General features: G+C 39.3%; 1 protein-coding gene across 2 annotated transcripts in view; it reads right to left on the minus strand.

The window, feature by feature from the left end:
* The window catches only part of LOC146562113 (netrin receptor UNC5D-like), a 300,501-nt gene extending 275,378 nt beyond the window's left edge, over nucleotides 1-25,123 (minus strand). For both annotated transcript variants that reach the window (XM_085293595.1, XM_085293593.1), the window contains exon 1: nucleotides 24,792-25,123. In XM_085293595.1, the coding sequence (XP_085149721.1) occupies nucleotides 24,792-24,876 (85 nt within the window). In that variant the 5' untranslated portion in view covers nucleotides 24,877-25,123. The remainder of the gene's footprint in view (nucleotides 1-24,791) is intronic.
* Nucleotides 25,124-25,486: the final 363 nt, after the last annotated feature.

The following is a 25,486-nucleotide window of genomic DNA, read 5'->3' on the forward strand; positions in this document are numbered from 1 at the left end:
AATGTAATCCATTATGCCTTTCAATTCTTGTTTGGGTATTCTTTTTTTAACCTCCTGCTTGTTCACTATGCTGGACTGAAAGACATGTGTTTCTATATTCCTATTACCCACCCCCAAATGGCAGCCAGGGGAAGAGCTAAATGTGCAATATTCTAGATACAGTATATCTTAAGTGCCAAAATATGTCTAAAAATGGCTTCCAAAATCTTTTTGTGTCCAATTACTGTTTTGCTTTCCATACAGCCCCAAGGACTGCTCATTAGTCAAGAACTAAAGGTAGCGATGGACTACTAAAATATATTCTGTACTGTCCATATTTAGTAAAAAAAACAACTACTGAGTTGTTTTACCCAGCTACAAAAGCTGAGGAGAATATAAGTAGTGATATTTTATGACAGGGTTTTAGTTCCCCGTGTGCCTCCACCACTTTTTCAGGTTCTTCACTGATAAATAGCTTCAGAAAAATGTCAAAAGCCCACAGAACCTATTTTCATGCACAGCCAGACATTCTCTGCTCTTCCTGGGATAAATATTTCATCAAGACACATTCAACCCTCTATTTTATTGATCATCTTTTATCTAGTTTCCATTCCTAACTTTCCAAACCCTTTATATTTAATTGTAAATCATATGTAGCTAGTTTTGGCTGATATAGCCAAATGACAACAGGCAAAATAAGTGTTCCGTAATTGCTGACAGTAGCCTTCTGCATTTCTTCCTGTTGGGGGATAAAAATGACTCTATTTATAAACAGTCTCAGTTTATGTATAGTCATATCTGATTTTTTTTTTTTTTTTAATCTGACGTGCACTGAAATTTACTATATATCAATTTTCAAGTTGCATACAATCCAAAATGCCAAGGAGCTCTTTGGCCAAAATGTCTATGTATTCTATTCTATAGCTAAATTTGAAATGGGGTTAGTTATGAAAGGAAGATGAAACACATCACATACCACCTAAACATTACACCTGCTGCTCGGCCATGGACACCCATGCCATTCTGGTAAACAGTTTTTGTTTTTAATACCACAGGAGATTTGGAACTCTGCAGTTACTGAGTCAACTGAGTGAGTTTCATGCACTATGTCTCCCAGGACTCAGCAAAGTTGTTTCAACAGTGGCATCCTATTATAGTACCATGCTGGAATTCATTGATTTCTTTGACAAATTTCAGTTTGTAAAGGCAGCTAAGTACTTGATTTTATACACCTGTGGTAATGAAATTGAAAACACCTAGATTCAAAGATCACAAAGTGTGGCCCAAAAATTTTTGTCCACATGATGCACCAAAGAGAAGGACTACAAACAGTTGTTTTAGTGTATTTAGTGGTTTAAATATTTGGAAAGCATCTCATTCTCTTGTCAGCACCAGATTCAACATAAAGAAACCACACTTAAACTCTGACCTTCTTAATAGCAGTGCTAACCACTGTGCTGCCATGCCATCTAGACCAAATACCAGTTACTCCCTACAGGTTCAGGCAATTACACTACACATTTAACCTTCTGGTAAAATGTTGCCCCCTGGTGGTGAAAGTTCTAGATAAATTTCCAGAGAGTAACTAGAAAAAGTCATTTAATTAATATTTCACTCTTGTTCAAATTTAGTACCATTTGATGGATTTGTCAGAACCAAAATTAAAATTCATAATGCTATAAAACCTCACCACTGGTGCAGCTGATAAATAATTGCATTTTCCTGAAAATCACGTTAAAAGGTTCTACTCCCAAAGTCCTGCTCAGGATTCGCATTAATGGCAGAGTGTATCCCTGACCTGCTTGCGGATGATGTTAAAAGCTTTTTAGTGTTGGGAGGTGATTTCTGTTCCTTCGCAGGAGATCTTTAGCTTGCCGAGAGGATATGGATTTCAAATGCCCTGAGCATTGAGGGGTTGACCAAAAGAGATGACTCTTATCTCAGTGTGTGTCCCTCTGCTGAGAACATGACATTAAATTGCCATTCTCAAAGAGCAAGGGAAGCTACTTACAGCAGGCACGCAATTACTCTTGCGTCAGTGGTTAGATATTTACCACAGGGCTCAGGGAATAATGCTTCATACTAGATTTTCTTCCTTTCAACAGTCATCTTTGCAAATCTTTTGCAAATGAAAAGATAGCACTTACAGTGTTTCAGAGATGTCACATAGTCTTTGGAGATTTTGTCATGAGCGTTTACTCTGGATTTCTTTGGGGGTTTTCTTTGGCCAGACGGCAACTGTGCTGTGATTGGTTTTCCGGTTGATTTTATTGCCAATCTTGAAAATTTCCTTCACTTTTCACACTCGAGATCCACCAGTTAAACTTTTTCTAGTTGATAGACTGGGAATCTGTTCAAGGTTTACTGCTAAGACAGCTGGGATAGGCTCCAGGCCCCAACCACTTTAAATTAAAAATGACTGCAAACATATAAATAAAACCTTTTAATCCCATCGGAGTAAAATATCACTAAGCTGCTGTAGCTAAGCTGTTACCTTCCACAATGCTAGGTTAGCTCTCTCACTAGCAACCAGCATGTTGCTTCAAAATAGGCTAATCCATCTTAAAAGCAAGATTTTTTTTTTGAACAGTATTTTCCTCTTCCCACATGTTTTCACATTTAAACTGGTTGCTGTTTTTAGCATTCTAACTACATCCACAGAAACTATAAATTGTTATTGATATTCCATTTCTGTATAAAGTAAATGACTCAAACTGAAAAACTAATTCGGATTAAATTGCAAAAAAAAGATTCCATTGTTTCCCTGCTATTGAAAACTAAGCTAATATTTGGGGAAAAAATTACATCACAGAACATTACACAACATCATTTCAACATTGAAGCTCCAGTTTTTCAGCAAACGTCATGTTCCTTCACCAGTACAAATCTGATTCAAATAAACCTTTTAATATTTTTTTTACACAAAAAGATCTTCTTTTTCTACCTCAGTAGTTTCAAACAAGATAACAGCATCATCATCATGTGATTTTCCAACTGGCCATGCTATGTTGGTGCCAATAATACCAAATTAATAGTTGTTATTAAGCTATTAGCGGTTCCTGTCTTTTATGTGCTTTCAGTTTTGCTTAGTCCTGCTGAATGTCCATGCCTGTTACAGACTTTCTAATTTTAAAAGTTTAAAATCTAGTCTGGCAGACGTGGGGAATATCTTCTCCCACACACCCCTTTGTAAACACAGTAGGGCAACAACCTTGAATTCTTCAATGAGGCTTTCAAACACACCATAAAGTGTATACACCACACACACTCAAACGACATTAAATAAAATGTATGCTCATTGTTCTATATTCCAGCATGTCCTCAAGTATATGTCAAAGGTGATGGCCAGGGGGAATCTCTTTAACACTTGACTGCCATCATTAATGAACACTGCTCACTGCTGGTCCTTCAATTACCAAAAGAATGTCTTCAGACAATTTTCATCTGGACATAATTTCATGCTATAAGCTGTTGGGAGAACTGATCTGAATCATAGAGGCATCAACGGCTGACATGAGCTGTTCCCAAACAAGCTGCAGCTTCAGGCGAGTGATCCAGTACATGCCACATTGTTTCATAACGACTATTAATTCAAACTAACACTAATGTAGTTCTAAAAGCAAACACAACTGCAACAAAAGGTCCATTTTTCCTGGGATGGTGTGTGGGCACAAGCCATGGCAAATCAGTAAAGATGCAATGTGGCCCACAAGGTTGAGATGAATACACGCTGGTTTACATGGGAGGGTTGAGTAATCCACAGTGGGGCTGACCCTGAAGAACTCTGAGATTGCATCAAAAGCCAAAATGAGTTTAAAAAAAGAGAATTTTGAGCATGAAAAGAAGGGAGTAGGAGGATGCCTTAGGCACATCAGGAACTGAAGAGTTACACAGCTACTACTCACCAAGACAAAGCAGGGTAGAGTACAATATAATGTTCAGATTGGAAATGCTTTAACAGGTTAAAAGTCAGCTGTCAGGACCTCTCAAGTCAACTGAAAGCGAATGAAAAAGGCCCACAATTAGCCCATCAAAGTCATACTCATTAAAACATGGTGCAAACAGCCTTATAATTCAAAGAGTTATGAATAAGCCATTGACGAATAAGCTGTAAAAGGTTAGAGGGGGAAAACATTTCAGGTGTTTCACAACCAAGAAACTCAGAGGAGATAGCAACATCTGTCTGCTATCATCAAAACATGGCTACCTCATTTTCCTGTCTAGAAGTCTATCTTTAAAAATGCCAAAACCTATTACTGCACGCTGTAAACTAATGCCTTGGTGTCTCAGCGATGGTGACAGGCTTTAAATGTATTTTCATATTACCCCCAGTTTCACAGTGGCCACAACTGTCGAGAGGCTGCTCCTGATCATTTGTCAATCTAGGTTGATACTTGCGGTGAGTAATGTTGAGAAACGTGGCTCGTGTGGCCAGTGAGTGAACAGACTTGTCAAAAGCAGATAGACCATAAACTGTGGAGGAAGCCACCAAGGTGCCTTTGAATAAGAAAGCAAAGCTGGGAGCTCTCTGTAATGTAAAAAAAGTGGATTTGTAGCATTCCAATAATCTGTACACCACTGTCTTATTTATTTGAATGTGTCTTGTGTTGTCAAAGTACCAAAAACAATGAGACCATAGTGAGAGCCCTGGAAACCTCAAAATGGAGATCCTTAAACTTTTACCACAGGTTTGTACAGTATAGAATGATTCAGTGAGAACGTAACTAATCTGGACTCATCAGACCAAAGCACAGATTTCCACTGGTCTAATGTCCATTCCTTGTGTTTCTTGGAACAAACACATCTCTTCTGTTTGTTGCTGTTCCTTAGTAGTGGTTTCTTAGCAGTTCATTGATTCGCGCAGTCTCCTCTGAATAGTTGATATAGTGATGTTACCGCTACTGAAAATATATGTGTTGCATTTATCTGAGCTGTAATCTGAGGTGCTGTTAACTTGCAATTTCTGTATGCGGTGACTCGGGTGAATTTGTCTTCAGCAGCAGAAGCGACTATTGGTCCTTCTTTCCTGAGGTGGTCCTTATATATGTGGGAGACTATTGTTGTGCCAGCCAGTCAAGTACCATGGTGTACACATGCTCAGTTCAGTGTTTATGAATGATCTTTAGTCTTTGAAGACAAAAAAGCTGTGGTCACATTATCTCATTGCAGGTTCGCGGTGTGATTTCTGCTGAAACTCTATGTTACAGCTACACTAACAACTAGGGATGGGTATCGTTTAGGTTTTATCCGATACCGGTGCCAAACCGGTACTTTTGAAATGGTGCCAGTGCTTAAATGGTGCTCAAACCGGTGCTTAAAGAATGGAGAACACAAAATTGGTCCAAAAACCTCTCATGTTCAGCTGTTTTTTTGTAAAAAGATAACAATGTTAGCCTTTTCTGCAGCTATAGGGCATATATGGTATCACTCTTGGCTGGAAGCAGTGCTTAAACAATGGAAAAAACACAAACTTTGTCCAAAAACCTCTCATGTTTAACTGTTTTCCCACTTTTTCTTTGGTCATTTTAGCCTTTTTGGCCAGGGTGAAGGGAGCATCTGCCATCAAACAAGAAGACAGCCGCATGTACAGTGGGGCAAAAAAGTATTTAGTCAGCCACCGATTGTGCAAGTTCCCCCACCTAAAATGATGACAGAGGTCAGTAATTTGCACCAGAGGTACACTTCAACTGTGAGAGACAGAATGTGAAAAAAAAATCCATGAATCCACATGGTAGGATTTGTAAAGAATTTATTCGTAAATCAGGGTGGAAAATAAGTATTTGGTCAATAACAAAAATACAACTCAATACTTTGTAACATAACCTTTGTTGGCAATAACAGAGGTCAAACGTTTACTATAGGTCTTTACCAGGTTTGCACACACAGTAGCTGGTATTTTGGCCCATTCCTCCATGCAGATCTTCTCGAGAGCAGTGATGTTTTGGGGCTGTCGCCGAGCAACACGGACTTTCAACTTCCGCCACAGATTTTCTATGGGGTTGAGGTCTGGAGACTGGCTAGGCCACTCCAGGACTTTCAAATGCTTCTTACGGAGCCACTCCTTTGTTGCCCGGGCGGTGTGTTTTGGATCATTGTCATGTTGGAAGACCCAGCCTCGTTTCATCTTCAAAGTTCTCACTGATGGAAGGAGGTTTTGGCTCAAAATCTCACGATACATGGCCCCATTCATTCTGTCCTTAACACGGATCAGTCGTCCTGTCCCCTTGGCAGAAAAACAGCCCCATAGCATGATGTTTCCACCCCCATGCTTCACAGTAGGTATGGTGTTCTTGGGATGCAACTCAGTATTCTTCGTCCTCCAAACATGACGAGTTGAGTTTATACCAAAAAGTTCTACTTTGGTTTCATCTGACCACATGACATTCTCCCAATCCTCTGCTGTATCATCCATGTGCTCTCTGGCAAACTTCAGACGGGCCTGGACATGCACTGGCTTCAGCAGCGGAACACGTCTGGCACTGCGGGATTTGATTCCCTGCCGTTGTAGTGTGTTACTGATGGTGACCTTTGTTACTTTGGTCCCAGCTCTCTGCAGGTCATTCACCAGGTCCCCCCGTGTGGTTCTGGGATCAAAGCTCACCGTTCTCATGATCATTTTGACCCCACGGGATGAGATCTTGTGTGGAGCCCCAGATCGAGGGAGATTATCAGTGGTCTTGTATGTCTTCCATTTTCTGATGATTGCTCCCACAGTTGATTTTTTCACACCAAGCTGCTTGCCTATTGTAGATTCACTCTTCCCAGTCTGGTGCAGGTCTACAATACTTTTCCTGGTGTCCTTCGAAAGCTCTTTGGTCTTGGCCATGGCGGAGTTTGGAGTCTGACTGTTTGAGGCTGTGGACAGGTGTCTTTTATACAGATGATGAGTTCAAACAGGTGCCATTCATACAGGTAACGAGTGGGGGACAGAAAAGCTTCTTACAGAAGACGTTACAGGTCTGTGAGAGCCAGAGATTTTCCATGTTTGAGGTGACCAAATACTTATTTTCCACCCTAATTTACGAATAAATTCTTTACAAATCCTACCATGTGAATTCATGGATTTTTTTTTCACATTCTGTCTCTCACAGTTGAAGTGTACCTCTGGTGCAAATTACTGACCTCTGTCATCATTTTAAGTGGGGGAACTTGCACAATCGGTGGCTGACTAAATACTTTTTTGCCCCACTGTAACTATGACGGTGTTTGCTAGTTCACCTTACATGTAATAACGTGGTTAGCCTACTCAACGTAAATGACACACGAACAACATTAAGCTACTCACGCAGAGAAGAACGGCTGCTGCTGCCATCATCATTTCTGCTACACTGGCAGGGCTAGGGGCCAGGACTGTCCTCTTCGGGTTTTTGGGGGATGTTGCTAACTCCGGGTCCGATAACAGGCACCACACCCGCAGTAGATGTGCTCGGTGTGAGGTCTCGCAGCAAGCTATCAAATACGGCGCATTTTTCGGCTTTTAAGAAAACACTATGCGTCGCCAGGTGTTTCATCGGATTTGAGGTGTTACCTCCTTTGCACAGTATCACCTTAAAGCACTTGTTGCAGGCTGCTGAGTTTGCATCTTTTGCTGTGAAGTACAGCCAGACTTTTGACCGCTTCGCCTTGGGCATTTTTAATCTGTAGCTCTGCTCTAAAAGAACGTACGTACCTGGACCTGCCTACTATCCTCGGAAACGTAAAATGATTGGCTAGAATCTAAAGTGTATCACAGCTCAGGGAAAAAAAACACCGAAATAAAGAACCGAAATGTGCGCTGCTTTTCGGTCTGGTTACTACCGTTTATGTCAGAACCGGTGCCATCATGGCACCGGATACCGGTACCCATCCCTACTAACAACTATGAACCAGTTGCTTTGGATGGGAGTGCAACTGTATGTGTGTTATATATGTGAAAAGTGCCTTTGTCAGTCAGGAAAACCGTTCCTCAATAAATGTTCATTTAAGTTTATATGAGTTTTTCTTATACTTTTAATGTGTACACTTTGTGGGAAAGCGTACTCTAAACGAGCAACGAACCATATAATGTCAATGTCAATGACATTACCATATATGGTAATGTCATTAAAAAAATCGAATTTAAAAAAGTCCACAAATATCGCACTTGGGCTGAAGTTTTTTTGAATTTCCAAGTATTTATTAACACATGGCCAGAATTTCAAATAAAGAGTTCTGACTGCAGACACTGCTTTTTTCTGGCTCTTAATGATGCCACTGAGAGCTTTGTATGTTTAGCTTAGGCATGAAACCTTGTCTGTGAGTATGGAAGTCCTATCCTCTGCTCAAACCTCCCATTTACAAAGGTAGCAATTAGAAGAAAGTTGGCTCTAAGGGAAAATGAATGTGTCAAAACAGCTTTTTCAGACTAAGGGTGAACTGGGACTATAGAAAGGATAATAAGGCTAAATAAGCAACATTTTGAACTACTACCCTATTCTAGTATACTACTCTAGAGTTCATATTTGGCTTAGGCACAACTATTTTTGGCAGTGTTTAGGATTCAGGAAGAAATCAAAAAATAAAGCAACAGGTATTGGTCGTGTCCAAATTCATGGGCTGCATCCTCCTGAGGACCCGGCCTTCGCAGTCTACGTGGGCTGGGTCCTCAGAAGGTCGAGTAGGCCGGAAGTAAACGGCTGGGGAAATTGGACAGTGTAGCCTTCTGATTAGCGTCACCACTATCTCGGTGGAGTTTAATAAACTCGGCCGTCTGCTCCTTGCTATCTAAAATATAACAGGACACTGGCGTAAATTCTCGACCGTCTCATACTTCTAATTAATCAGTTTTCTGTTTGATGTTTATTCAACTGTGTAAAAACCAAGGAGGAACCCACCAGGGGCTGAGATTAAAGTTATTAGATTAGATTAGATAAAGTTTTATTTTATCTAATCTAATCTAATAACTTTAATCTCAGCCAAACCGATTGACTCACGAACAAATAAAACACTGAAAAAATCCCAACAATAACATTTTATTTTATTTTTGTCCAAATCAAAATCTTTTATCCTATTTTTTTTACTTCAGTTTAAATGTGTCAGTTTTCTAGTCAATGAAATTTTGACATGAAATTTACATTATTACCAGCTATATAAGTAACATCACATCACAGCCTTTAAAAAAAAAACAAAGCAAAGAAAACAAAATTAATACAAAAAGTGCTGAAAAGGAAAAAAAGAGGTCAATGTCTAAAAACAACAAGGCAGTGATCCTCAGACACCTCAAAACAAACAATGCTCTACCTACAAAGGCACAAACAAAAGGCTTTGCTATATCCTACACATTACCTCAATCCCAACATCACCGTGGACAGTCTGTGGATAGTACTTGAAGGAGCAGTGCATGCAACACAGCACAAGAATCTCACTGAGCTACAAAATCTTTTGCACAAAGAAAACCACCTAAAAAAGACCCGAGAGAATAGCAGCAGGTAAAAAAAAAGGCGTTTCTGAGCAATGGCTAGCTGTGACCAGCTCAGTAAAGCAGATTATGGCCAAACCTTTGTTTGAGGCCTTTTTCCTCTTTTTGTTCTTTTTTGACATGTTAAAATAAAAACAAAATTGTGTGTAGTATATCAAAAAAATATGCCATGTAAGGATTGTCTGATTATTTACTCAAATATGTAATCACAGTGGTTCAGAGGCATCATATCTCCTGCCTCACACCTTAAAATGTTACCTGATCTTGTTATCTGAGCTCATTTCTTTTCCCAGTACATACTATACATTGAGGCTGTGTGATGCTTTGTTTTTCACGTTTTTAAAAGGAATTTTGGTGCCCAATTCATTTTCTATTTATTGAGTGTAGCAATCTACAAAATGGAAACAAAAGAGAGGCAAAGTTTCAGTAAATACCAGAGAGAAAAAAAAGATCACGGTGGAATATGTGAAAAGACAATTCTTTTTAAATTTGCGGACATAAATTTGTGCACTGGCCAGAATTGTTTAAATATTTATAGTTAAGTTGCTCAGAAAAATACTAAGCCACTTTCTGTAACCCCTAAATATTTTTGGCACTCATCAATTTGGGCATTTAGTGTGTTGGCCTAGTTTAAATACATTTGCCAGTTTATGGTAAGATTCTATAGATTCTATATAAAGGAAAGATAATGTTACAGTATTAAAAGGCTGGCTGCAGCCAGCTGCTCTATTTGTCTTTGCTGGCTGTTTATTATTTGGAATATGAGTGCATTTATGGCTGAATCTATGATGCCTTTTATACAGTAGCTGTGGTGTGGCTATTTTTATTATTACCATCCTACAGTATTTAAAAAGCTTTCATGGATAACAGACAATATATTATTAGTATTAATGATACTTCCTGCTGTTCAAGAATGCAGTAATCAATACAAAACTCCAAACACTGGCACAAATAATATCAATTCCCTGCACAAAGACTACCTCTGTATATAATGACTTACTTTCATAATAAGGTAATTTGTCACAACAGTGGGAAACCTAGGCTATGTTATTTTTCTAAATTAGCAGCAATGTTTAAAAGATAAGGAAAATGGTAATAGACACTAAACTTAAGACAATTTTCAAAATACCTCCAAATTATAATCATGATCTGCATACATCCATCAGCCATAACATTACAGCCAGTGAATAACACAGAACCCCTCATTTAAATGTAATGTTCTGGATACCTTAGGTTCTAGCTTTCATACAGATATTATTTTGACATGTAAACATAAAAGTAAATACATTAATTTGCATGGTATTGATTTAAATAAATATTAAATCCCCTACAACCCAGCCAAAATTCTGGCTGTCCAAACTGCACACAAATTACACTGAATGAATCAACCAATTAATCAACCAATCAGTGAATTACAGATACTCCTGTTTTAAATTTGTTATGCATATAAATCACATGTGTCTGTACAATCGGTTTCTTCCATTCCAACCTCTCCACTGCCATGGGCAAAACCAAAGACCTGTCAAATGATAACTGGGATAAAACTGTAGATCTGTGGAAGGCTGCATTTTGGTACAAGACCATCATATAGCCCTTAACATCCTTTGTTTGGAGCTCCATTCAACATCTTGCCTCATGCGATGAGGATGATCATGAGAAAGGTGGTGGATCAGTTCAAACTACACAGGAGGAACCCCAAAAAGTTGATTCTGTTCACCTGAACGTATGATTTTCAGTGAGAGAAACGTGTCATCACTCATTGAAGTAACTTCTTCAGCCTTCTTCAAGCTGAACAAAACGCTATGTCCAGATGAACAGAATGCATGTACACAGGAGGAGCTTCTCAATGATCTGAAGGAAGCACACTACGGCCGCATAATGGATTGATATCTTGCAACGTCCGCAAAGTCCTCCTGCTGAAGAAGGCACATGTATAAAGCTGTCTTAAGTTTGTCAGCCAACATTTAAATGCTTTCAGATAAGCCATAAGAGTAAGTCCTGTGGTTAGCTGAAACCAAAACCAAAATCATATCAATCTGCTGACTTTGGAAGAACAGAAATGTTGAGTATGACCGAAAGAACATCATCACCAGTCAAGCATGGCGATAGAAACATTATGCTTTGAGGCTATTTAGCTATTGTAAGGGTACAGGACGACTTCACCGTATTGAAGGGCCAATGAATGGGGTCATGTATCGTAAAACCTTGCATGAAAATCTCCTTCCCTTAATCATTTTGTCTTCAAGCATGACAATAACCCAAAAGATACCACCAAGTCAACAGAGGAGTCAACAGAAGAGCAGCTAAGAACCACATTAGGGTTGTAGAGCTGCCTCGCCTGTCTCCAGACCTCAGTCCTTGGAGTTTCTGTAAGGAGGAGTGGGCCAAAATCCCTGCTGAGATATATGCACACCTGGTGACCAACTACAAATAACGTGTTACTGCTGTGTTTGCCAACAAGGGTTTCTTCACCAAGTACAAAGACATGTTTTGCTTGGGGTTCAAAAAGTTATTTCACTCAATCCAAATCAATTTGTAACTTTTATGTAATGCATTTTTTCTGGATTTTTGGTTGACATTCTTTCCTGCTCCAATAAGAGGAAACTTCCATTAAATTAGAGGCCGCTCATTTCTTTGTAAGTGAGGAAACCTACAAATACAGGAGGGTGTCAAATACTATTCTCCCACACTGTATTCAACAAAAATAAGAGATGAAAAAATAACTCTGTTTAGGATCTTGGCAAACCTCTGGTTGTTGTTTTGGATTATCAATGGGCTCTTCTAGAGCATTTTTCATATTAAGTGGAAATAAATCTCTAGTATAAACCAGATGATGAAGCACTGTTTAAATACATGAAAGTTAAAAAAAAGAGAGAAAAAAAGGAAAAACTTCTTTTTCCTGCAGCAACAGTGTGTGACAACCACTGTTCACAAACAGCATGAACCAATGACTAACATGTGGCCAACAGCGAGACCAAGAGGTCCTTCAGGCAAGACAGGCACAGTGAGCTGGGACTAGTGCTTGGCAGTCCATTCATCACAACTTGTCCTTCAGCAATGTTCTGTCCCTACAGGCCTGCTGCTGCACCGCGGATCAACAGAGGACATGTTTGAACAGCTGACCCAAGGCCATGAAAGTAGACACAGCCACAGCAGAGAATCTTAAGGCCACACATCGGTTCTCCATGAAATATAACTGTGATCTATGTATTTGAGAGCCCAGTTCACAGTCCTGGATTACAATGTGGTTTACTTCTCAGTTAAAGAAAATCCTTTCCTTATCGTTTCGCTTTCTTTGTCCTTCTGTATCTCAATGCTGGGCCTAATTTAACAAGTCTTTAAAAACATGGTACTGCTCCAATTTGCATTTACTTGAAGTAGGAAAAAACTGAAAAGGCTCAATGGTATGCAGAATTGGAGATACTGAGCAAAGATAATGAGCCATTGTTAGCAACTCTGTGAGGCTGCAATAATGACAAGTTGAGAAATAATAGAAAGGAAAGGTAACCATAGTAACGATTTCCTTGTTTATGACTTCATGTCATCGTGTCATGAGTTCTTATTTGGACATATGAGAGCTTTCAGAGAAGTCTCCAAGTCATAATTATGAATAGGATGTGTATACGAATACTACCTAGATGTTGTAACCTTGTAGCTGTGATGTAGCTATTTAAATGCTTAAAATGAAAAAGATTATATGCTGACGTTTAGCAGAGACAATGTTCACTTTCTTTGTTTAGCATATAAATATGCTAACACTAGCTTAAGGTACTAATGTAATAAGCTGCAATAGTAAATTACATTATTAGAAGGTATTTTATCATAGTAATCTATAAGTAATATATATGGACAAACTGAAGTATTGGATGAACAGAAAATTCTGATGATGCTAGATTAGAACTTGATAGGGTAAAATACAGCTGTTACAGCTGATTGCCAGTTATATTGCTGCCAGACAAAGGCAAACATTCTGAACATGCATCTCTGTGCTATCATGTTGTTTCAGCTTTTAAGTTTACTGCGGATATTTTGTACAATCACTCCAGCAACCTAACCTTCACTAACAAGGAACTTACAGGTCAATGATTAGCTGGTCAATTAATAGCATTTAGCTGTGTTTTAATTCAAGCCATCCCTAATTGTATTTAAATCTAACCAATCAGGGACATAAATGAAAAAGTCAAGTAATATAAAAGTGTAAAAATTGTAGATATTCAAAGGCACCATTCATAGTCCCGTCTTGTAGCTGGGATATAAACTAGCGGCATTCACCTTCCTGCCATTCTTATTGTGGAATTATGTCAATTGTTATTCTTCCTAGTCTTGCAAGGTGCTATTCTAGACCTTTAATATAGGAAAAATATGTAATTATAGCATTTCTCAGTGTTTTAAAACTGAATGTGTTGCAGTGTTACATATTGTCTTAGCTCATATAAAATTAATAACAGCAACCTGTAGTAGGAACAATGTGATAGCAGCAACAAATCATCAGAACTATTTGAATATATCACCTAAGAACCATAAATATCTGTACAAAATGAGATGTGAGTATATCATTTGACATTTTGATGGTTCAGTGGAAACTCTAGGGCATCTTTAAAGCAATTTGGATTAGAGATCAAAGTTTGCCATCTTTATAAAATTGCACAGTAATCCATCTAGTTATTGAGACACTTCAGTCTGTAACAGTCTGACCTACATTGATAGAGCAAAATAAATAAATATCCACAGTGTACTGGATATAGAAACATTGCACTTCTTTACTGTGGTTCCACTGGGTGAATTGACTAGGACTTACATAGCAGTTTTTTACTTTAAGTCTCATTCTCCCAATCTCACACATTAATGAAGTGTTTTTATCTATACCTAACCACTTTTGATCTAGCATTCATACATAAAGGGCAACTCAGGGTTCAATACATTGCCCAACACTTCTACACATGGACAAGAAGAGGATTGATCACTGTTTTTCCAATTGGAAGACACGCCGCTCTACCACCTGAGCCACTGTCAGCACGAGGCGAAATGAGGGATTCACTTAGAAGCTCCAGTCATTCAAAAGGCGATTTACTGGAGCAAACCTGACATAGATTTCAGCCATGACGCATACATCAACGGGACATGTTTCTCGATAACAATACTGAATTCTCTCTGACTTGATAAGAGAAGAGGCATCACTTTTCATTGGTCTCTGATTAAGTAGAACCTCACGCCCAGATGCTATCAAAATATGGCCAGACATGCACTATAAATAAAATTTACATGGGACTGTGTGTGGGTTTCTTAATTGTGTCTTTGTGTGGAAGCAGGCGCATTCACACATGCACACATCTCCCAGTAGGCCTTATGGCTGCTTGGAGATTTGCTAAATAGGATGCTATCATAAAACAGCCTTGTAAAAAGCTCATCTGGTGCACACCATCTGTAAACACAGATTTGGAGAAGTTCATGGAGCCTGCACAACCTGACACCTCTAAATTTGGAGTGTATTACTGCAGCTACATGGATGTAGTACCAGCAGTAGCTCTACAGCAAATGAATGTGAAAAAACACATACCAGCAATGATTTTTCATAAATACTCTCTTTTTGTGCTGGGGTTATCGCCACAAATAAGTGACAGTTGTTTTAACTGCAGATTCGGATAGTGATGGGTCCTAAGGTAAAGTAGACATATATTTTGAGATTGGTGGGTCAATAACTTCAATACTCACAAATTCCTTTTATTATATAGATAATAAAGCTTTATAAAAACAAAATGTGGGTGTCTACATCGCTTCCAGATGTTTTCAGTGTGGTGTCGCATGAAACAGCTGGCCTGTCTCATGACAGCGAAATACACACTACTGCTTAAGGGAAAAGATAATTTTATATTGTACGCACTTTTATACACATATACATTTTACAAACACAGAATTATCATTTTTATTTTAATTGTGCTTTTCAGTCGTTTTGTTGTTTTGGTTTGTTTTACATTTGGTTGGAATATTTCTTGCTTTTTTCTGAAAACTACAGATACTTTAAAGGTTACATTAAGTGGTGTGAAGCACAAGTACCAGAATTAACCTAATTTTAAAACAAAATATCACCAATCACTACATGTTTTACAAGCAGGCTTTGATCTTCGTTTGATTTACCAATTCAAATCCACTGCATTTTAATTTAACATATGCCACATTTATTTCATCCAGTATGCAGAAAGACTAAATACCCAGATGATGCCATTTAATATGTCTTAAAGCTATCAGCTCCATAGAGTAGTGGTTTACACATTCACCTAACAAGCAAAAGATCCCTGGTTTAAGACATGGAGGACACACAATAACCTTTCTTTAAACCAGGAAGACAATTGGCCAAATCAAATATATTGAGCTATCTGCTGTAGTGAGCCCTTGTGAATAACGGAGCAATTGATAGTAGCAGATATATAACGTTACGCTGGCAAGTTGTGACTTATTCCAGAGAAAAATAATCTCTGCATAGACTTTTATTCAAGCACCATTATCTGCGCTAACACAGAGCTACTCAGTAAGCTAAGAACTACTCAGTAAGCTAATTTTCCAACTTCAACTGGGATATACAATATGTATCCCAAAGTTGGGAAATTATGATAATAGGGATTGCAACTATAATGCAAAGGTCAAGACTTCATTTAACAATTTTAAATTAAAAACCCTAATGCATCAGTGGACAGAAAGCCCACATTTTTCCACAGGGCTTTAATAGTGAAGCATTTGAATGCATATGATATGACAGCCTGTGAGCTATGCTTTATTTGTTTGTGTCTACCATGCCCACATCCATTATTAGAAAACTGTCTTTTAATTGAATCGATGCTTTAATCACTCTGCTGTACAAGTTTGAGCAATTACAGTTTGCAGCAACAAGTATATGTTTATTAAAAAGACATGCAAAACTTTTCAGACCTTACAGAAACACAGTGAGATTCACTTAATGGCTGCAAATGTTAAAGCACAGCTTATTTTATCTCTTTATTACTTGTTATATGTATGATTTATCTATTATTAATATTTGATCTGTGGCTATTGTTCGGAACTCTGTACTCATATTGCTATTTAAATGTTAACCTACGTAATTTAACATGTTTAAATTGCGAGTAAATCATTACTGTTATCAGTATGAAAATACAAAAGAACTCGAAGAATATGATTTTTTTTTTGTGCATTTATGACCAGTTTCCCCTGTCAGCCCAGAGTGCATCTTGCCTGCAAAGTAAAGGTCCTTTCATATGTCAAAATAAGCACTAAATTATTTTTTTAATTAAAATATTGCATTGAAATAGTGTAGGCTCCTTTTTATCAAGCTTTGCCACCACAAACAACCGTCATTCGATTATACTGACTGTGGCATAATGTTTTCTATGTCCAACACTAAAGTATATCAACAGAATGACTTAAGCTGTGGCAGCCACTTTTATTTCATCCATTATGCAGAAAGACTAGATTCCCAGATGATGCCACCTAAATGGAACTATACTGTAAATGTATCAGGGCCTTGTATCAAGGAAAATAGCAAAAACCTATAGATACATGAAAGATACAGTAGCTGGAAAAAAATATCTCAGTGTCATTCATAGGGATGAGTATCGTTTAGGTTTTATCCGATACCGGTGCCAAACCGGTACTTTTGAAACGGTGCCGGTGCATAAACGGTGCTTAAACCGGTGCTTAAAGAATGGAGAACACAAAATTGGTCCAAAAACCTCTCATGTTCAGCTGTTTTTTTGTAAAAAGATAACAATGTTAGCCTTTTCTGCAGCTATGGGGCATATATGGTATCACTCTTGGCTGGAAGCAGTGCTTAAACAATGGAAAAAACACAAACTTTGTCCAAAAACCTCTCATGTTTAACTGTTTTCCACTTTTTCTTTGGTCATTTTAGCCTTTTTGGCCAGGGTGAAGGGAGCATCTGCCATCAAACAAGAAGACAGCCGCATGTAACTACGACGGTGTTTGCTAGTTCACCTTACATGCATTAATGTAATAACGTGGTTAGCCTACTCAACGTAAATGACACACGAACAACATTAAGCTACTCACGCAGAGAAGAACGGCTGCTGCTGCCATCATCATTTCTGCTACACTGGCAGGGCTAGGGGCCAGGACTGTCCTCTTCGGGTTTTTGGGGGATGTTGCTAACTCCGGGTCCGATAACAGGCACCACACCCGCAGTAGATGTGCTCGGTGTGAGGTCTCGCAGCAAGCTATCAAATACGGCGCATTTTTCGGCTTTTAAAAAAACATTATGCGTCGCCAGGTGTTTCATCGGATTTGAGGTGTTACCTCCTTTACACAGTATCACCTTAAAGCAGCGGTTCCCAACCCCCGGGCCTCGGACCGGTACCGGTCCATGAGTCGTTTGGTACCGGGCCGCGAGCGCTGAGGCTGAAATGTATGGTTTTGAGGGTTTTTATCGGTTTTCAGCGTTATTTTGTTATTGTTTTTATCGTTAACTCGGTTTTCCTGGGTCTTTTCACATGTGTTATGAATAAATCTTCTTTTTTTCGGTACCGGTACTAGTTTTATTTTGTTGTATTTATCCGCGACACCTTAAAGGCCGGTCCGTGAAAATATTGTCGAGCATAAACCGGTCCGTGGCGCAAAAAAGGTTGGGGACAGCTGCCTTAAAGCACTTGTTGCAGGCTGCTGAGTTTGCATCTTTTGCTGTGAAGTACAGCCAGACTTTTGACCGCTTCGCCTTGGGCATTTTTAATCTGTAGCTCTGCTCTAAAAGAACGTACGTACCTGGACCCGCCTACTATCCTCGGAAACGTAAAATGATTGGCTAGAATTTAAAGTGTATCACAGCTCAGGAAAATAAAGCACCGAAATGTGCGCTGCTTTTCGGTCTGGTTACTACCGTTTATGTCAGAGCCGGTGCCATCATGGCATTCATGCACCAGGTCCATGGAAGAAGCCAATGAGCTGCAGGGCTGATTGCCAACTACATTAAGCCTCTTAGGCAGCATGCTGATGAATTCACTCATTGAAATGTGAAGGTAATAGTCTTGACATAGCAAAGACATAACTCACCGACTGTACCTGCAAAGTCCCCAAATGACAGTGATCCCGAGTAGGAGCTGGTCCAATATGAAAGAGGACTTTGCTTTTATTACCATGATCATTACTGTATATCATTTCTGAATGTACAGCCATTTGGTTTCATTTAAATGTAAATCTGGCAACTGAACACATTGTCACCCACAGCAACCTGACTATGATGATTCATTCTGGGATCGGCAGGGAAAATATAAGAGCCCCTTTTGCTTTCTCTGAGGGAAAATAACAGATTTGACCTTTGTCTGTTTTCATGAAACAGTGCAGAGGAAAATAAAAAAACCTTGAGATTTTTCCTTTTTTTTCTTGAAAACAAAAGTAACCACAGTTTTGTGCATCCTTTGTGCTCTGCTCTCTCTCTCTCTCTTTCCACTTTTTAAAAAAATGCCCAACCTGAAGAACAGGGAGGGAGATGTACAATCTGCAGCTCAAGGTCAAGGAAGTAAAACTCTTGGGAGAATAGACAAGTTTGTGTGTCAAATTAGGCTGCGGAGACGGATAACAGAGGGGCACAGCATCACACAACATGTGGTGATGGTTATTTCAGCAAGGCTTGACACAATTGTGCATCTGTGGAGCAGGGACAATGCTGTTTGCTGCTAATGTTTATCAAATGAGGTGACCACCAGGGGCCTGGGCATATGTGCATGCATGCAGAATGGAGAATCATTCCAGCAAGGCAAACATTAGCAGCTCTGTAGTCTAATCTCACAACATATTCTTGTAGTCATATAGAGTATTAGCTAAACTTAAAGCAGACCTAGCAGCTTTACTGACAAATGAACTGGGCGACTTCAGCAATCCTCAATCAAATATCAGATAATCCCATTGCTCATTACTTCTCTCAATACACAACACTCTATCTTGCTAAAATCACACATCACATAAATTAATCATCAAGTCCCAAATAAATGCCTGCATGTCGAGAGAAATCAACGAGAGCCTCATCAGAAGATAGGTAAGAAGGGATATTACATATCAGTGCACTCGCATACCCTTTTGCATGTCTAAGCAGAGCTTCATTATGAGATAAATACACACCAATAGCAGATTGCTGATCTACAAGAAATTCCCATTACAACCCTGGACAAAGCTTCTTGAAATAGCCCTTATTTCATCAGAACTGTGAGACAAAAGATGAAAAGCCTTTTCAAGATCCCCCATGGGCCACATCATCCTCACTCATGGCTGTGTTACACATGGAGGACCCCTCTTTCATGACCCCTTGCGTGAGTCTCGTTCTGAGCCAGTGGGGGCCTGCGAACATCAGCTATTGATCTTTAAGAGCTTAAATCTCGCTGAGTTCAAGCTAGGACCATCGAGACCCGCAGGAGCAGCAGGACTGCTGCTGTTTGCTACTGTTTGATTCAAGGACTAAACTTGTGGGAAAGTGTGACACCTGTCATGACATGCATGGCCTTTAAAAATGATGTGATATGCAGAAAAGTTGTAACATGCAACAAGGTAGAGTCGAGCATTCAAATGCCCTGCCTCTGTTTTGACAGCCCATTAGTACCTGTAATGCTTTTTAAGCACAATCTGTATAAAAAAATAATAAAACATCTTTCACTTTTTAAAATGTGTTGTTTTCTTTTGTTTTTTCTATGATATTTAATTAAACTCAAGACCTCTGTTTTTTGGAAATCAGTATTTTCATCTTTTTGACATTCTATAGACAAAAATTGCTCCTCAAGAAAAAAATGGACATACGGAAGATAATCATTTGCTGAACTATTTTTGATATGGTCCCACACTTAATCGGGATGCTAGGCAGGCAGGTTGTGAAGTGAAGCTCAGATGAAACCAGATCATGTTCTCAGTGCCAGTCCACATCAGCTGACGCCTCGTGTTATAGTTGTATATACATTAAGCTGCTTTAGCCTGCCCACAGATACTGTTAATCTGCAAGCCAATTTGAAACCCACCTCCACCCCAGCTCCTCCTTTCTGATTAAATTAATGTCCTATCCATTCTCCCTGACGACTGCTCTATTCTGTTCCGTGTCTTTTTGCTGCTTTCCACACCTCTGTAAACACCCTGAAGGGCGCCACATAAAAATGACTACAAATAGAAACATTGAGCATCTTTTGAATGTGCTTGTGCTCCTGACTTAAGTTTGAATTCAGTCAAAATTAATTCTGTGTTCTTCGAGCAAAGTACAAACAGTCTGTCCAAGGAATGCTGGGCCGACACTTCTGCTTCTGTCAGCTTTTTGATGGCGACTTCCTTAATATATAGGAACTCAAGATGATAAGAAATCTGTGTGCCATTTACTGACCTGTTTAACTTTCATGTCTTCTGGCTGTCTGCAAATTGTATTCATTCTGCTAAACAAATTTTGAAGAAAAACCACAGAGAAATGTGTATTTATACAGAGAGAACCTGCACATAGTCTCATACTGTCAAGCTTTTTCATGTATTTTGTGCATCTATGTAGACTCTTACAAGAGTCTAAATCCTAAACTAAAGGCTATCAGTAAAAATTCAAGCATTCCATATTTTGCTTGAGTATGTTGATGTAGAACTTGTAGGATCCAGTCAATTTAGACCTTTCTAACTATTACATGCTATCACCAAACATTTTTTACTGCCTCCATTCTAACCCCTTCTGCTAACCACTATAATAATAACTTGCTGGAGTCACTCTTTAATTTGTCATAAATATATGCAACCAGAAGGTAGAGATTGCCAAACAATTCAACATTCTTTTTTTTTTAAATCTGCAACTGAGAAAACAAAATTGGAAAAAGTTACAATCATTTTTCATTTGATACACACACAGACAAAAAGCAAATAAAAGTTTGTTGTGTATTTCTTTTGTGACATTACACACCCTAAGATAAAAGGAATCTTTTAAACTTTCATTTCCTTTTTGTTTCAATACTTCCCTAATGGAAAGTGTTTCAGTTTAAAAAACGAAATCATCTTTATGTTTTGTTTTTATAAATGCCTCTGTAATAATCCTTTTTTGTATTTCTGTGTTATGTGTGTAGAAAGGGATGCAGTTCCGCATGAACTGATTAGCTACATAATGCATTAGGCATGAATAAAAAGCTATACACAACAATACTGTTGTCTTTACTTTCATTTTTTTATTTTAATTAATATATCCAGCTATCAATTTACACCTTTATTTAATTTTATGGGAAAAATTGGTAACAAATAGAATTTGAATCAGTGACTTACTAGAACATTGGCAATCTGCTTGTAGTTGTGTGCTTTAATGGTTCCTTTTTTTCACCATTCGAGGTACTCACAGTGGTCCCTGGCTTAATTCCTATTCCTTTTCCTAGACAAACTTGCTCACGTGATTTTTACACAATAGATTTTAGGTTATATTAGAACATTTTGATGTGTTCACCCAAAATGTATGCCTCATCTTTAGGCATGGTAGAAACTGATTGATTAAAATTGAAGGGGCTACTTGAAGAGACAAGCCACAACTCAAGGTAGGAGAAGTTAAGTTGCTTATGTTGATAAGTTAGTTTGTAGTACATTGTAGATGCCATCCCACTACCAAAACAGACAAGTGATGCGCATTTTCTACAAATTATTATTGTTGTTGTTGTTGTTGTTGTTGTTGTTGTTGTTATTACTACATAACCTTTATTTAATTAGTATGACCTTTAAGGCGACTGTGGCTCAGGGGGTTGGGAATCGCATCTGTAACCGGAAGGTTGCCGGTTCGATCCCTGGGCTCTCTCTCTCCTGGTTGTTGTGTCCTTGGGCAAGACACTTTACCCTACTTGCCTACTGGTGTTGGCCAGAGGGGCCGATGGCGCGATATGGCAGCCTCGCTTCTGTCAGTCTGCCCCAGGGCAGCTGTGGCTACAACCGTAGCTTGCCTCCACCAGTGTGTGAATGTGAGAGTGAATGAATAGTGGTATTGTAAAGCGCTTTGGGTGCCTTGAAAAGCGCTATATAAATCCAATCCATTATTATTAAGGTTAATGATCAGTAATTACATCCATTAACAACAGTAAAAAGTGAATAAAACCTGTAAACCATTTTAGTTAATGCAAGTTAATTCCAACGTCTGTCTGTAGGCTAACAGAAACTACTGATGAAGACATCCATAAAAATGTCACCATTAATAATGATGAAATTATTTAATAGTGGTAGGCAAAATGTTTTTTGGGACCACTGATCAAAATCCAATCTAACAACTTTTCAGCACACAGTAATTCATGATGTTTGCTGGTGTGAACATTTGTGGCCTGCCTGACAGCTCTACTGTTCTCTGGTCTTATTGTGCTTTTTTTCCCCTGCATCACTTTTCTGAATTTCTGCCCAGCTTCGAGGTCCTAATTATGACTGGTGGCTTGAAATTAGAGGGATGCGTCATAAGTAAAGTATGTTGGTTTCATAACATCATATTCACTCAATATTTAATGTTACCTTCAAGAATAAATGGAACCCCCAGTTTAACTCTATTTTTCTGTGTGTGACTGATCAGTAATGACAGCAGACCTACCTATTTCCGTTTGGTCGAAATGAAACTGCCATCATTACAAGATCCTGCTGCATACTTGCATTCCTTATCCTAATATCCTCATAATTACAAGTTAATGTACAACAGATTGATGACAGCTGTCTCCACATCTAATCGACAAGAGAGAACCGGCAATAGTTTGTTTACAAAAATGTAAACAATCATTATTTTAACACAGTGTTTGTGTTGCTGCCAGTCTAACTCCCTGCACGCTGGTCAATGACTTCCCGTCTTTTACTAAAATGGATCAGAGTTCGCTCTCTGATCCATTTTTTAATTTCCTTTTTTGACTTGAGCATAAAATCAAGTGTGAAGGCGTTATTTGTTTTGTGGGTGTGTGTAGGATTCATAAATGAATAATGAAAAACAAATCACTTTTTGCATTTTTGAGATTTTAGATTCTCTGCAGAATATGAAGAAAAACAATGATGCATATTTTGCAAGATAATGTATATTTGAGTTATTCTGAATGAGTGGCATGTGCAGGGTGAGAATATTTTTTTACATTTGTGGAAGATGATGTATATCAGTTTCTTCACGGCAAACAGATTGCAGCAATAAGGTGGAAAAAAGCCAGAGTTTCTGGCTTCACAATGAAAAAAAGCAGACTTTGCACATTCATGATGCGTAAAGTCGTGTAACGTTAATCTGAACTCTGTTCAGCTCCACAGGCTGCTATGTAACCAGTTAAACCTGCAGGGAACCTTTAACACCAAATACCATCTCACTCTCAGGCACTCTGCTCTGTGCTACTGCTATTTAAGTGGCTAAAATATGGAGATGTGAGAGTCATAAGATCAACACAGACACAACCAGATGTCTGCAGGGCATATTCTGGTTGGGTTGTAGGCTTGTTCTGTAACATCTGATTCAAACGGGTGATGTGGTTCAGTGCAACAGCTTAAAATCTCTAAAACCAATACAGGCTACAGAAAACTGTACAGTGTGTATTAAATAAAGATGATTTAACATGGATTTTTTTTGTGTGTGTGTTTAAGGGACTAAATCTATCCTCTTGTATTTGTTCTTTTGGGTTCTCTGGAAAAAGAAAGAAAATAGAACATCAAGCAGGGGCAGATTTCCTACCCTCAACACGACCCCCACTTGTCACAGTCACCTCTCATTCAAAGGTATTTTTATCAAGTAAATGTAAAGCACTTTCACCGTGGGCTTCTAAAAAGAAACGAAAACCCTTGGTTGAAGTCGCTCTGGTAGCTGCTGATGAATATCTCTGCGTCCCGCACAAACCTCTACATACATTGCTGTGGCACTATATTCACTTCGTGATATCAGGAAGCGGATCATTTAAAAAGGAGGACTAGCTCTGGAACTCTCAGATAAAATGGCATGCCTGTTGCACAGGCGTGCCTTAATTAAAGCCAGCAGTGCTGATTACAGCGCAGTCACGGTGATGGATTCATTCACGACTAAAAACTTAGTGGAATGGGACGACTGGCATCGATTCGAGGGGAGACGTAAAAAAAGACCAAGAGTGTAGGAACTTGACGGCGCGAGCTGTGGCTTGATGAATCAATAGCAGAAGCTCCACTGCGCAGTGAAGAGAGAATGCTCAAATAGTGGAAATCTGAAGTCCGAGTGAGACTCAGGATCACCTGCTGAATACTGAATGTGAGCTGGGAAGTATTTGTAAACCTCAAACATGAACCAAAAATCGTGACAGGTGGTGCGTAACCACGGGGATGGCACCCAATAATTGTCTCTCTTCTTTTACCGACCGGCTGAAAGCGCTTACAGCGCAGTAAACACCCAAAGTAGGCACGCATGCACACGGACACACACAGCTCTTACCTTTGGAAATAACCGATGCTGTGCAATAAATAAGCAGCAGGAGCCCCCTCAGAACGAGGTAACGTCCTTTTGTCAGCGTGCCCATACCGACGCGTAGCTCTCCACGGATACGCTATAGAGCTGACGGTGCTCCGGGTCTCTGATGCCTGCTCTTGCCTCCTCCTCCGAGCTGGACGAGCCCCGGCAGCGCAAGTTCCTCGTGTAAACCAGGGAAGCGGACAGTTGAACGCTCTGTTGGGAGAAGGAGGAGCAGCGGCAGCAGGAGAAGTGAACGGCTGGCGGGCTGGACTGTTTGTCGAAAGGGAAAAAGCATCTTCACTTCACTTTTGCTGTGCGTGTGTGCGCAGCAGGGGAGACGTGCGCTCCGAGTTTACCCCCCTTTCCAGGCATCATCATCCCGGAGCCTGCCCTGTGCTAACCAATGGCAGAGTGAGAAAGGCGGAGAGGAGGAGACGGAGTGGTAGGCTACTCGTAGGCCTAATCAGTCAAATGTTTCTTCTTTTACAGTAACGCACCAAGCAGCCCAGCAAAGGCGTGAAGGATGATGATACAGTTTACAGGTTTGGAGAAACTGTCCGAAGAAGAAAAGTGGGAGGAAAACGGCTTCATTTCCAACCAGCACAAAGCTGTGTCTCACAGTGTCCGGTATAATCTGATCAATTATAGCCAAAGTAGAGCACTGATCAACAGAAACG

Source organism: Mchenga conophoros, linkage group LG12 (genome assembly GCF_057382185.1).
Source record: "Mchenga conophoros isolate Kocher_MC1m ecotype Shallow Benthic linkage group LG12, M_conophoros_male_GT1.1, whole genome shotgun sequence".
NCBI lineage: Eukaryota > Metazoa > Chordata > Actinopteri > Cichliformes > Cichlidae > Mchenga > Mchenga conophoros.